The 12,900-nt window shown below is 41.8% G+C and overlaps 2 protein-coding genes across 2 annotated transcripts; one reads left to right on the forward strand and one right to left on the reverse strand.

The window, feature by feature from the left end:
• Positions 1–267: 267 nt before the first annotated feature.
• ilf2 (interleukin enhancer binding factor 2) lies at positions 268–5,340 on the forward strand (the record flags this gene model as incomplete). Its single annotated transcript, XM_040121299.1, has 8 exons — positions 268–384; positions 1,972–2,050; positions 3,274–3,361; positions 3,510–3,571; positions 3,665–3,779; positions 4,023–4,113; positions 4,494–4,654; positions 5,170–5,340. Coding segments are annotated over 7 exons (704 nt in total), but the record flags the coding sequence as incomplete, so codon positions are not given.
• Positions 5,341–5,421: 81 nt separating this feature from the next.
• pex11b (peroxisomal biogenesis factor 11 beta) lies at positions 5,422–10,163 on the reverse strand. Its single transcript, XM_040122736.1, has 4 exons — positions 9,901–10,163; positions 8,549–8,664; positions 8,267–8,468; positions 5,422–7,921 (listed from the first exon to the last, which is right to left on the reverse strand). The coding sequence occupies exons 1-4, from the start codon at positions 9,954–9,956 to the stop codon at positions 7,531–7,533; spliced, it is 765 nt and encodes a 254-aa protein (XP_039978670.1). The 5' UTR covers positions 9,957–10,163; the 3' UTR covers positions 5,422–7,530.
• Between the last annotated feature and the right edge of the window lie 2,737 nt (positions 10,164–12,900).

The raw sequence follows: 12,900 nt of genomic DNA on the forward strand, positions 1-12,900 counted from the left end.
GCAACTTTGATTTACATTGTTTCATTTAATTCAGGATTCAAACAGTGTACTTGTTTATTTAATTTAACCAGTGGCCTAGATTGGTTGCAGGATGTACTGTGAAAATAGCCCAAGCCAATTGTTTGTAAACATGCACTTTGTATTTCTCAAGCTTTGAGTGATTAATTGATTATAGATCATAATGAAGCCCATCGTCAATTGGCAATGTTACAATGGTGATGTGTTGTTTATCTTATAGGCAACTGACTGTGTATCTTCTGGTTTCAGTGCTGTCCATGCTGACCAATGAGACGGGCTTTGAGATCAGTTCAGCTGATGCAACTGTCAAGATTCTCATCACCACTGTCCCGCCCAACCTGCGCAAGCTGGACCCTGAGCTGCACTGTATGAGCTTACACACTTTGTCCACCACACACACGCAAACACAAACATACACTCAGCATGCAGAAGATGCGTGTCTGCTTCTGTTTTTGTATGCCCGCTTCAATTTTGGACCATCATGTTCTATTTAAATGGGAAACAATGGGATAGTCTAACCCACCAGTGCTGCAGGTTGCATTCAATGCATCAGTGTCTTACTACTAACCAAGGTGCTGGAAACATCTTGGAATTGCTCAGATTATTTTTATTTTATTTTATTTATTTATTTATTTTTCTGCGCTAAAAGTATTTTGAGCTTAGAAACTGCAACACCTACAGCAGCCAAACTTGTCAGATACATTAGAACCTAACCTGCTACTCAGTTAACAAAAACCATCAAAAGACCTCGCGGTGGCCCTGTATCAGCTGCTTTTAAATCTTGGTCAATAACTTGTTCAGTACCTGCAGGTGATAATAACAGCTTTTCTTTTGTGTCAGGATTCTTTGGATGATTATGCATCATTGGGTGTAGGCCAAAGCTATTTCCACCCATGCAATTTGCCACCATTGAAAAACTTCAAAAGGTTTACAAAGCCTACAAATTTGATTGAATCTTAATCAAATTTCACACATGAAAGGACTAGAGCAAGCACACAAAAGTCAGCACCTGAAATTTGGTTATGAGTAAATGTGTGCAGAGGTTAGAATCAAAGATCACAAGTTTTAGAAAAACTAGTAAAAAATTAATTTGTTCAAAAATAACCAAAAGGTCCTGGAGAGTTGAGTCTTTTTCCAAAACATCTGGCAAATTTTGAAAAAAAACTTTGCTGCACTTTAACCAACAGTCAATTATAGAGTCTAACAGTCTTATTTTTCAAGAAATGAATAAGTAATTAACTCCAAAAACTCCTACAGAATTTGTTCAAATGCTGCCAAAATGGATTTACAGATTGTTCAGATTCTGGAAATGAAATGTTGTAAAAGTTTCAAAATATGTTTAAAATTGAGTATACAGCAACAATAAATGAAATTAATAAGTGTAATATGCTAACTTGCCAAATGAGTGAGAACAGGAAGAAAGAGAAAATAGCATAATGTAGGTTCCACATAAAGATGCACTATAATTAAAATAATAATACTAATAATAACACTAACACTAAATGGTGGTTTGCAGTCAAAGATCCAGACTCTGCAGCACCAGGGGCAGAAATACCTGCAGAACATGACAGGAGCAGAGAGGAGAGAGATTAGAAAGCACAAAACTACGGGAGAGAGAAGTCATGTTAGTGACAAGCATTGCACTGATATGAATGCGTACAGATGGAGATGGAGAGGAGAGCTCGGTGCATCATGGGAAGTCCCCAGGCAGTCTAGGCCTACATTTCAGGGTTTTATCTGTGAATTTGAAACTTCCCACTGCAGTATTTCTCATACTGTATTGTACCTACTATTTATGATTCGACCTGTGGAAACAAATAACACACAGTTCATGGGAAGCCCTGGGAGTCTAGGGGTTGAGGTGTCGACTATGAACCACAAAGTTAGATTAGAAAAAAAAGAGGTTTTGTTTTGTTTTTTCCCCATATCATCATAAATTTGTTTTTTCTTCAGTGGACATCAAGGTACTGCAGAGTGCCCTCGCAGCCATCCGTCACGCCCGCTGGTTTGAGGAGAACGCTTCTCAGTCAACGTGAGCAATTTCAGTTCAATTTCAATTTCAGTTTTATTTATATAGTGCCAAATGATAACAGAAGTTATCTCAGGGCACTTTTCATATAGAGCAGGTCTAGACCGTACTCTTTATAGTTTTATTTACAGAGAGACGGGGGCAGGAGGGGGGAAAGAGAACATAGCACTGTAAAGGTACAACAATGAGACTAATAATAAAACTAGTAATTATAATAATTGGGTGAATAATAATACTAATAAAACTAAATATAATAATAGTAATGACAATCATAATAAATGAGGCAGTGGGTAATGAGCAGGATCATGGGGGCACTAGGTGGAATACATGAATCAATGGAGCTATGACTCTGTCAGCCTGGCTACAGTGCTGAAACGAAACCTAGGGTTGTTCTTATTTTCCTGTATTAGAGATGAGTAATAGGCTGCTCTGGCATTACAGAGGGCCTTCCTATATGTTTTAAGACTATCATGCCAGGCTTAGTGGGATTCTTCCAGTTTGGTAGAACGACATATCAAGTTTTCGCGTAGTTTGTTTTAATATACAGATTTGGGAGTCAAGCCATGGGGCTAACCTCCTTTGTTTTATTATTTTCTTTTTTAGGGGCAATAGAGTCGAGTGTCATTGTTATTGATCCTGCAGCACTATCAACAAGATGGTAAATTTGGGAAGGACTAAAGTTAGTATAGGAGTCCTCTGTTATATTGTAACATGGCAGTGAATTAAGTGCTGATGGTATCAGTTCCTTAAATTTAGCTACAGCACTATCAGATAGACATCTAGAAAAGACATTTTTGCCTAATGGTGTGTAGTCCAGCAATAGGAATTCAAAATTTACCAAACAATGGTCCAATAAAAGAGGAATCTGTGGAAAGACTATTAAATGTTCAATTTCGATGCCATAAGTCAGAACGAGGTCCAGGGTGTGGTTAAAACAGTGAATGGGTTCATTTACACTCTGAGCGAAGCCAATTGAGTGTAATAATGAGATAGACGCAGTTCTAAGGCTATCATTATCAACGTCCACTTGAATATTGAAATCAGTTAAGTAAACCTTAACTCAATTATAACTCATTCTAAAACCCTAGTTGATTATTAGGCTTGAGTTAAAAATGGCTGCAACTCCACCTCCTTGGCCGTGCCCCGGTGTCTTGCTGACTCACGCATAGACACGACCACACACTACACTCGTCAGAACTTATTACATTATTTGATGTAATCTTCAGGGTCAAAGTTCTGATCCGCCTGCTGAAGGACCTGAGGCTGCGCTTCCCTGGTTTTGAACCCCTCACTCCCTGGATCCTGGACTTGCTGGTAAGACCACAAGTCTCTTAGTCTTGACATTTGACCAGACAAATGGCCAGAGAAAAAAACGAAAGCGTGTGACTATGTACATTTCAAGCTTTGAATGGTAAATTGGTTACACGTGGTCCATCAGTGAGTGGTGTCTGTTGTGTTCCAGGGCCACTCTGCAGTGATGAATAACCCATCCAGGCAGCCCCTGTCCCTGAACGTGGCCTACAGGTTGGTTCCCTCTCACCCTCAAATTTAATTTCTTTACAGTCGCTAAAGGTGGGGCACTGTCTCAAAGCATCGTGTTGGACTCATGTTTTGAAGGCGCTGCCTGCAGATGCTGGCTGCTGGTCTCTTTCTACCTGGCTCTGTGGGCATCACTGACCCCTGTGAGAGTGGAAACTTCAGAGTGCACACAGTCATGACTCTGGAGCAGCAGGTAAATCTGATCCTGCTCCTTTACTGCATGTGATACAGGGAACTGGATTATTGTCCCATTATAAGATGTGTGTCTGTAACTCCTCTTTGCTGTTGTTTGCAGTGATGTAGGAGGCATAGCACACCTTCTAGCTATCTCACATCTGGACAGATATGTCCCCAAAAAACCCTGCATGGATCACACCAGATATCTGAATTATAAAATACTGAACCTGATGACAGTGTGACAATGTTGTTTGTGCAGGACACGGTGTGTTTCACAGCTCAGACACTGGTGAGGGTGCTCTCTCATGGAGGTTACAGGAAGATACTTGGCCTGGAGGGAGATGCCAGCTGTAAGATCATCTCATTCTTCACTATGAGTCACAAAGGACGGGTTTCCTGTTTAGGCTTAGAACACTCACTGCCGGTTTATACATGGGCACTACCTGCATTTAGAAATAAAGCAACTTTCAGGAAATCATTAAAAATGCTTTTTACTGGTGAGTGTGCATGCAACTCTTATCCTCACATTTACAAAAAATTTTCCCACACGCCACCTTACATAGACATCTGTCGGCTAATGTGACACATCTTCCAGGAAGAAACAACAGCTAGTAGCAGGGATAACACTAATACAGACTACACACAGTCAGTTCTACAGGTAGTGAGACATCAACAGTGAGCGTCACAAACATCAACCAGCAGCCCCCTTAATAATAATCTGTTGTTGCAGACCTGGCAACAGAAATGTCTACATGGGACGGTGTGATCGTCACCCCCTCAGAGAAGGCGTATGAGAAACCTCCAGAGAGGAAGGAGGAGGAAGATGAAGCTCTGGAGGAGGGAGGAGATGGAGAGGACGAGAGCATGGAGACCCAGGAGTGATGAGTTCAGGTTGGAGTGTCTCCACATTTTACCACCAACAACACACACATTCAGTAATTCACATTTCACATATTTTCCATTACGTCTACTTTAATTAACAGCTCAAGGGTGTGTGTGTTTTCTGCCAAGCATTAATCTTCGAAAATGTATTTGTTCTGACAGTAACCGTGTGTCAAAGGTGAGTGAGCTCCATTAGAGTGGTCAGTTTGCCACTGTCCTAAACAGCTACGCACACATTGAGGAGAAATTACTATAGTTGTTCTCATATTATGAGTGGGAGTAGTTGTGTGGACAGCTTATCGATTTAAAACCTGGATTTCAACTGAAGAAACACACACTGAACCTGAATTTTTTTAAATTCTCTTTAAAGAGCAGTTTATCCTAATGATATTTACAAATGCAGATAGTTTTGTTTGGAGACCAGCCACCACAACACAGTGGTCGTTGTAAGCTTACCATCATAAGTTCATATTCTCATTTTGAAATGTAGTGTCATAACACAACACACTGCTCTCTTTCCACAGTGAATGTTGGTAGTTATTGAAGAAGTCCTTCCTGGACAGAAACACCAGCAGGAATTGGACCACATGATAGCCACCGGAACCCTGATGTGCTCAGAAGAAGGACTGGCCTCAGTTTTTATCGTCATGTTGTTACTTTCCCTGTGTTAACAGTAAAGCTTTTTTTTAAATTTAGCTTGAGTGTTGTTATTTGTGCTAAAATGAGAGCAGAAAATGCAGAAGGAGAGCTGCAAGGAGATCAAAAAGACCAGCGTAAAGCTAAGCCACACACATGCTCTTTATTGCAGACAGCAGTATACCTCATCAACCAAATCACACAGGTGGAAAATGAACAGCTTGGATTTGAGAACACAAATGTAGACAGGTGTAACTTCATACTGATCCTGTTTGCGACATATTTGGGTCGAGGTGATATGGTTGACAGGAATGGTTTTGCTCATTAAGGAAAATGTCCTGTCTGGATGTTTTATTTACAGATGAAAACTAGCAGTAGATCATTCATTCCAGTCAGAATGGTAACAAAAATACAGGCAGTGACTGTGATGAAAGTTTACATTCTAGATTACAAAATCTGCATTTGCTCTAATTAGATATACATCCTTCTTATCTATCAATAGCTCTGTACCTGAAAAACAGTAACTTTCTTTTTCAAATGATCAAGTCCACCATTTTTACAGGTGTCCTCTTCTCACATGACACTCACTTAGCAAAGAAACTTAAAAAAAAAAAAAAAGGAGGAAGGACTTGGGTACACCACCTGGGGTCACTCTGATGTGAGAAGGGCCCAGGCAGAGTGGAAAGGTTTGGCCCAATTGAGTGACAGAATTCTTAAGACAAATGCGATTCTTCACCTTATTCTCAAGCCTCTGACTTTGCAGCAGGACCGCTGGTTATGGAAGAGTTTCAAGAGTGCAACAGCTGGCCACCACTGGATTTGTGAGCTAATAATTTGCTTAGTTTGCTATAAAATGACTGTCAAAAGAACAGCTGGTGATTTGTCTCTCTACTGGTTGCCTTTTTAGGCTACAAGATTTGAACAGCCTATTGAAAAACACTCCATAGTGTCTTTGGCTCCCTCCATGAGTTATGACCAACTACTTGCATGGTGCAGCGGTCCTGTGAGAGTCTCCTCACCCCTACATATAATTATTTGGACATTTATTTGCCATTAGTTCTTCGCCTAAGGTATGCTAATGACTAGGAATACACTTTCAATCAAATCTGTTTTATGAAGAAGTTAAAAGATTCACATCATGATGGTCATGTTGCATCCTTATACCAGCCTTCAGCTCTCAAGTAACCTAGAGAGAGAGACCTACTCAACAAGGTGCATCCTGTCAGTAACAATCAGCCTTCAGTGAGGAAAAAACCCTGTTCACCCTCAGAGACTGCTGCTGCACAAATTGCGTTAGAGGGTGGTGCCACATGAAAAAGCTGATATCAGTGCAACTATGTCAGCTGGGTGGTAACACACCTTACAACCCCCAACAGATGGGTGCAGCAGCGCTTTAGTCGTTGAGTTTCTCCTTCGCTGAAATACATCATGTTCCTGGGCCTGTCTCACGGGACTCTGATGCCTGAGTCATTGCAGGCTCAAACAATGATTCCATTGTTTGAGCACATGAGTGTTGAAAATACTAACTCACTGGGTTTAAATGGTGATGTCAGGCTGCTCGATATGAACAAAAACATGATTCACGTAGACCGAGCAATGTTATGGTTGTCATTTCGATTGAAAGTCAAACATCAAGAGAAGGAGTCTTATCTAATGTGAGCCTATCGAAGGGCAGACGAGCAGAGGTATGATCACACGAATGGTGTGCCGCCGTCAGACAGCAGCTGTTCAGTCTGCATCTATTTGTTGAACTTAATAAAACTATTAAGACTTTCTTACCATCTGGAGAGTCTGTAGTTTTCAGCTTTCCTCCTGTACAGAACTGTATGAGCTGCTCAGTGACTGAAATCTCAGTACTGGGAGATATCGAGGCAGGACTGATGTGTAGAATGATAGTCGAGGATGAGGGCTAACGTTATGTGATTGGGAGACAAAGAGGACAACAGTGGGCTCTGTGAAGCAGAGCTTCTAGAGATCAGTTCAGATGTGCAGGTCAGTGCGGAGCTGTGCTATGTTAAGCAGTGTAAGCAGTGTGCAATGCAGAGGAAAAGAAACTCCTCAGGGTGTCAGTAGTCCTCATGGATACAACCTGTCACTTATTTTGATCTTAACTGAAGGATCTGGATGTCCTGCTACTATTCCAGAATGCTGCTGTCTTCACAGAACAATCAGTGTGTTTACCCCATTAGTTTGCGATCTCAGTCCTCCTTGTGGCTCTTCAGGTGGACTTCTCCACGGTGTCTCTGAGTTCATGGCTTTAATTTGAGCCAGGGGTGGATCATGGTGAGGATGGAGAGGACAGAGGAGGCCAGGCCACAGGCCCCAACAAAGCCTGGCCCAGTAGGGTACATCCCCAGCCGGTCCAGAGGGATGAAGATGTCACAGCTGTTCTTCAGCAGGTCCAAGAGCAGCGGTGGGTTGCTGTACAGAACCGTAACAAGCAGGTGGAGCTGCCTGCGGACCCTCACCGAAATGAAAGGCAAGGCCACATCAGCCGGGGCGGTGGGGGAGGACAGGGTGGTGCTGGGGTAGGGTGAGGGTGGGGATTTGGCAGCTCTGTAACGTGCTTCACACTCCATGAGGAGCCGGATCTCGTACACGTCTCGAGTCAGGTTGAGGATCAGTGCAAAGAGGTAGTACCTGCAGAGTTCAACCACATGGTTGGTATGAGCTGAATTCTGGCTTGACGGTACAATCACTTGGTTGTTAACAAAGGATCAACCAAGACATTGTGGTGAACACATGTTTAATCTGGAGCTTAGAGGGCTAAAGTGCAACTGTGGGTCTGACTCACTGTGTTCTACATGAAAGTTATTATTATTATTACTGTTATTATTATTACAATATTTAGTCGTCATTATTATTATACATCTTTTTGTTGAGCCCGCATTAAACTCAGCGTTCAGATTTCTATGTACAAAAAGTTCTACATTTGTCATTACAAGGTTCACGCAGCCAGGAAACAAAAAGGAGAACCTCGCTCACCTGAAAGATCTCTGACTCCATTTGTGCTGATCCAGTTTAGAGATGAGGCCTGCTTTTCCAGCCCACAGGACATTGTCACAGGCAAAGTACATGGCTCTGTTAAGGTGGCTGATGGTAAGGCAGAGCCTCAGCACACTGTCAGAAAGGTGTATGGCCCTCTTGGCAGCCTCCAGTGCCTCCATAGAGTTTCCTAGACGCAGCACTGTGGGACACAAATACACTCCAGTCACACTCCTTCAGCTTTGGTGTTTGGAAACAACTCAAAGTGGCTGCTTCACTCACACTTCCTCGTCAGGCTCATGTGTGCTTCCAGCTGACTGATGGTTTTGTGGAGTTCAGATGCAGCCCCGCCCTTTCGCAGGGTGTAGCCCAGCAGAGTACAGGCATACTGAGCAGCCCTGTGAGTGAGCAATGCACACCGTGATTAGGCTGAGCAGAGGAGAAGTCTCAAGGAAGTAGACTCATAGGGAAAAGCAGAAACAGACGGACACAAACAGCATACAAAGGAATTTAGAACCGGTGTCTCCATTACAGAGTTTGTCCACCAGAGAGCACTGACAGGCGGCGTCCAACAGACAATTAAAAAGTAATGACAAAAAAAAACAAGATTGTTGCTTAACTCATGTTTCTTTTAAAAACATTAGTCATCTGATGTGTCAGTATTCGATTTTTAAAACTCCCAAATGTTTACATCAGTTTATGCCTCAAAAAATTGAAACCATCATATTACTGGCTAAGTGCTGATCGTGTGACTCGAGGTAAGAGAGGTAGGTGTGTTGAGAAGCCTCCCAAGTGTGCACTGCGGCAAGAGACTCATGGATGTGAGTCTCAGTTTATGTTCCTGTATGTTACTGCTGTGACATGTTCCACACACTTAACTTAGTGTTAAACATCAGATGCCAGCAGTGAGGGTGTTCAGACCACAGAGATGCTGGTGAGTGTTTCACGAGCTTCTCTCTGATGGACACACACACACACACTTTTGAACTATTTTTTCAGCAGAGTGAGTCTTGAACAGTCTGAATCTTTGAGCTATGTTCCTCTCTTTTTTTGTTTGCGTGTTTGTTTAGTGCGCAAACTGTATTTGGTTGTGTATTTTTACAGGTATAGAACACACAAGTTAACTCTTCATTATGGAAATTAAACAGTGATAATAACATCAGCAAATCATCAGGATTCTCGTCTGAAACCTGAGTGACATCAACTTCAACACTGTCATTACATCTGTGTCGGAAAATGACTTTGTGTATATGGTTCATCCTAAAACCACTCGGTCCTGATCCAACTAACAGTCAGTAAGCTGCACCGGTACAGGTTTGGGTTTAGGGACATGATAATATTACAACAGGCTTGAAGTATCCAGACTGAGGTCAATCATCACCAATGTGATCTGGACAAGTTATTCACGTGTAAAGAAGGGGGCCCCGGTGAGTCTGAGGGACCAGTTTCGATGGTAACCGAGGTGCAACACGGGCCCTTTAACCTCTGAATGATTTAGTTAAAGCAAAGTACGTCTCTGCTTAAAGTGGACACTGGGACTGTTGAACCAGTCCCAGTTCTAGTCCCACGGAGCTCAGCTCACCAGACCACCTCAGTGTCCCGGTCTATCGGATGCATGAAGTCTGTACCATTACCTAATGACCCGCTCCTTGGCCTGGCTCTGGGCGGCAAAGCGGACCCACGAGTCCATACTGACTCCTTGTTGTTGGCCTGTGACGGCTGCTCGATAGTTGACGTTAACTAGCTGTTGACCTGCTGCCTGTTGATGCTAGTTAGCAGCTGGATGTAGCTTTGCTGGAGCTGATGTCGCTAAAACTAGTGTTCTGAGGACACCTACAATCCCAAAATAGATCCACCATCTCTGTAGTCTCTCGGATATCCGCATCCCTCCGCCTCATTCTCCTTTTCCTCATCGTTTAATTGCGGTCCAACAAACCAGCGTGAAAGGTGCATGTCGCCACCTGCTGTACACGAACAGTGTGTGCAAAATCCTCCTCTGCTTCCCTTTCTGTTCAAGTTCGTTCCTTAATGACTGTCTTTAATTTGCATATTTAAGACCGACAAAGATGACACGATCCACAGTCTTTGCTTGATAGCAGGCATCCTTTTCCACCTGGATGCTTTCCCATGAGGTGTCAGGAAGAAAAAAGTTCAGTATGTCCCAGTCTGACCTTATCACTCTGATACAAATGACTCCCTGTAATATTTCCATCCCATAACGTCTGAAATATTTGGTTTCTGCTTTACTTTACTTATTGGAATTATCAGTTCTACTTGATTTGATTTTAATTCTTTTTTTTTCTTCTTTTTTTGCAACTTGATCTACTGTTTCATTCCCTTGAATGCCTACATGAGCCAACAGCCCTAAAAAGCCAGCATCGATTCCTAACCAAATATTTCTGTATAAAGATTGGGATGTTTCATGAAAAATATCCTGTCTACATCTTGAAGAAGTATGTCTGACATAGGCCAGGGCTGCACTACAGCCCAAGTATATTAAGATTAGCAAGGCTTTGATTTCCTCTGTCCACTGTCAAGTAAATGGCCTTTCCATCCTTTCAACTGAAAGCACCGCTACAACCCTGCAACATAAACCACACAACTTGTTTTACCATCATCAGGGTTTTTAGATCCATGCATAAATATACCGTGTGCACATGATGTCTGTACCTTTCATGTAAAATAGTGTTCACATGTTCAAACAAGCCTGCAAAGCCTGTAGCATCCTGACTTTATGAGCTGTTTCCCGAAGATCGTGAACTAAAGCCTTCTTTGTACTTCCCCAACTCCAAAAGCCCCTTAATACTCCAATGCCTTTGTACTCAACACTCTGTACAGTTACAAACCTCACATTATTCACTTTCTTTCTCGTTCATGACTGAAAGTGTTGCATCATGTCCTTACCTTAGCCTTGAAAAGATGAAATCTTGCTATGGACACCTGCATCTATACTTTCTAACTCAAACAGATTTTTGGACTCTATAGTAACACCTATCTTTATCATTCTGTTATCCCACAAAATATATATTATTCCACAGTATCTATTCTGCTTAACTTCTACCAAACATAATTTTTAAGATAGCTCTATCTCTTTGTTTTAATGCTCTTATTGCCAGTTCATCAGCTACATCTTCGTCGTTTATATATTAATTGGCAGCTGCAAACTTGAGACACCTTTTAGGCGCATTACTGCCACTTACTGGAGGGGAGAAATAAGGGCCCCATCTGTACATCCTTGTCCCATGGTCCCATAACAGGTTAAAGTGGTGGTGACTGTAGCTTGTGTTTTAGGCTGTGTGTTGGTTTTCTCTTTCAGCCAGTGACTTCTGTTGACCTAAGAACATTTGTGTCTTCTTCATTATATGATCTTGAATGCTGACATCCTAAATCAGGCTGGATTTACACTTCAAGTCTATCAGTGCCCCTGACTCACCTCTTCAGGTTCTGCTTATGTCTTTCCTTGACACAGTTTGATACTCAGTCTTCCAAACATCACATTCAGCCTCACCATCTGACTGCCATCTTCAGTACTCCCCCTCATGAACTGAGGGTAAACAGAACAGCTACGAACTGCACTGGGATCATATTGTGCATGTGATGTGTGTATCAGACAGCTCTTTAACACTGGATATCACATGTTTGGGGGAAAGTCTCCATTGGCTCACTGCAGGTCAGGATAACATGAAGATGTTCTCTTACAACCAGGCAGCTTTGTATTGGAGCATGGAAATTGATTCTGACCCTTAGGAACACTATGTATGGCAAAAATCATCTCAACTCAAAGGTCCACTTATTAGTTTTTTCCAACTCCTGGTCGATGACCTTTGACCTCTCAGTGGATGCTGATTGGTTTTGGTCTGGTGTTCACAGAAAACTGATGTCGTCTGTTTCTCTTTTTCTCATTTTCGTATATCTCTGTATATATTTTGCTTTTATTTATTGAACTTTACTTTATGTAGAATGGTTTGTGGTTGGTGCTATCAAGCTGGGACTTGAAGACTTGGAGTTAGCAGTGCGTGTCTCTGTGTGCGAGGGACTGTGTGTGTGTTGACTATGGCCTGCTTGTGAGGATAAGCCTAATGTCTTCATATCTCCTCTTGTCTGTAACTGTAGAAACTCTACTCAGCTTTGATCCACTATCACACACTGATTAACTACATTTTATCAGCAAAGCTTTCATTGATGAAGACTTACAGAATGTATTTAGAGCAATGGGCTGCTATAAGATCCGCTGGATGTGTAAGACAAGCATTGTTTGTATTACTTTACAGAAAAATACCCTCACTGTAAATCTATGACCTGTATCTACTTTCATGGTTCGGTTAAATGTTTGTAATGTAATAAGTCATCTTTTTTCATAATGAGTGATAAGTACAAGGTAAGTGTTTAATTCCTTCCTCTCCAGGTCCTCTCCAGTCATACTGACACACATTACTATGTGTTTGTTTGTGTCAGGGTTCGGAGGTGAGAAGTCCGATGTTTTGTTTTTTGTTTGTACTTAATTAAAAAAAACCCAAACGATAAAAAACTGAACCCATGTGAATGATATATCATCTATAATGGTATTTATATACTATCCATATGTAATTATATAATGGTGAATTTATTATACATATATATCATTCTTGCAGATC

Source organism: Xiphias gladius, chromosome 24, assembly GCF_016859285.1.
Source record: "Xiphias gladius isolate SHS-SW01 ecotype Sanya breed wild chromosome 24, ASM1685928v1, whole genome shotgun sequence".
NCBI classification, from domain to species: domain Eukaryota; kingdom Metazoa; phylum Chordata; class Actinopteri; order Istiophoriformes; family Xiphiidae; genus Xiphias; species Xiphias gladius.

Bases quoted from the DNA above. Each gene is read 5' to 3' on its own strand.
- pex11b (XM_040122736.1), bottom strand. From the start codon at position 9,956: ATGGACTCGTGGGTCCGCTTTGCCGCCCAGAGCCAGGCCAAGGAGCGG. The intron at 8,665-9,900 runs GTAATGGTACAG...GCTCACTCACAG, and splicing joins GCCAAGGAGCGGGTCATTAG to GGCTGCTCAGTATGCCTGTA. The intron at 7,922-8,266 runs GTGAGCGAGGTT...TGAACTCTGCAG, and splicing joins TGGAGTCAGAGATCTTTCAG to GTACTACCTCTTTGCACTGA.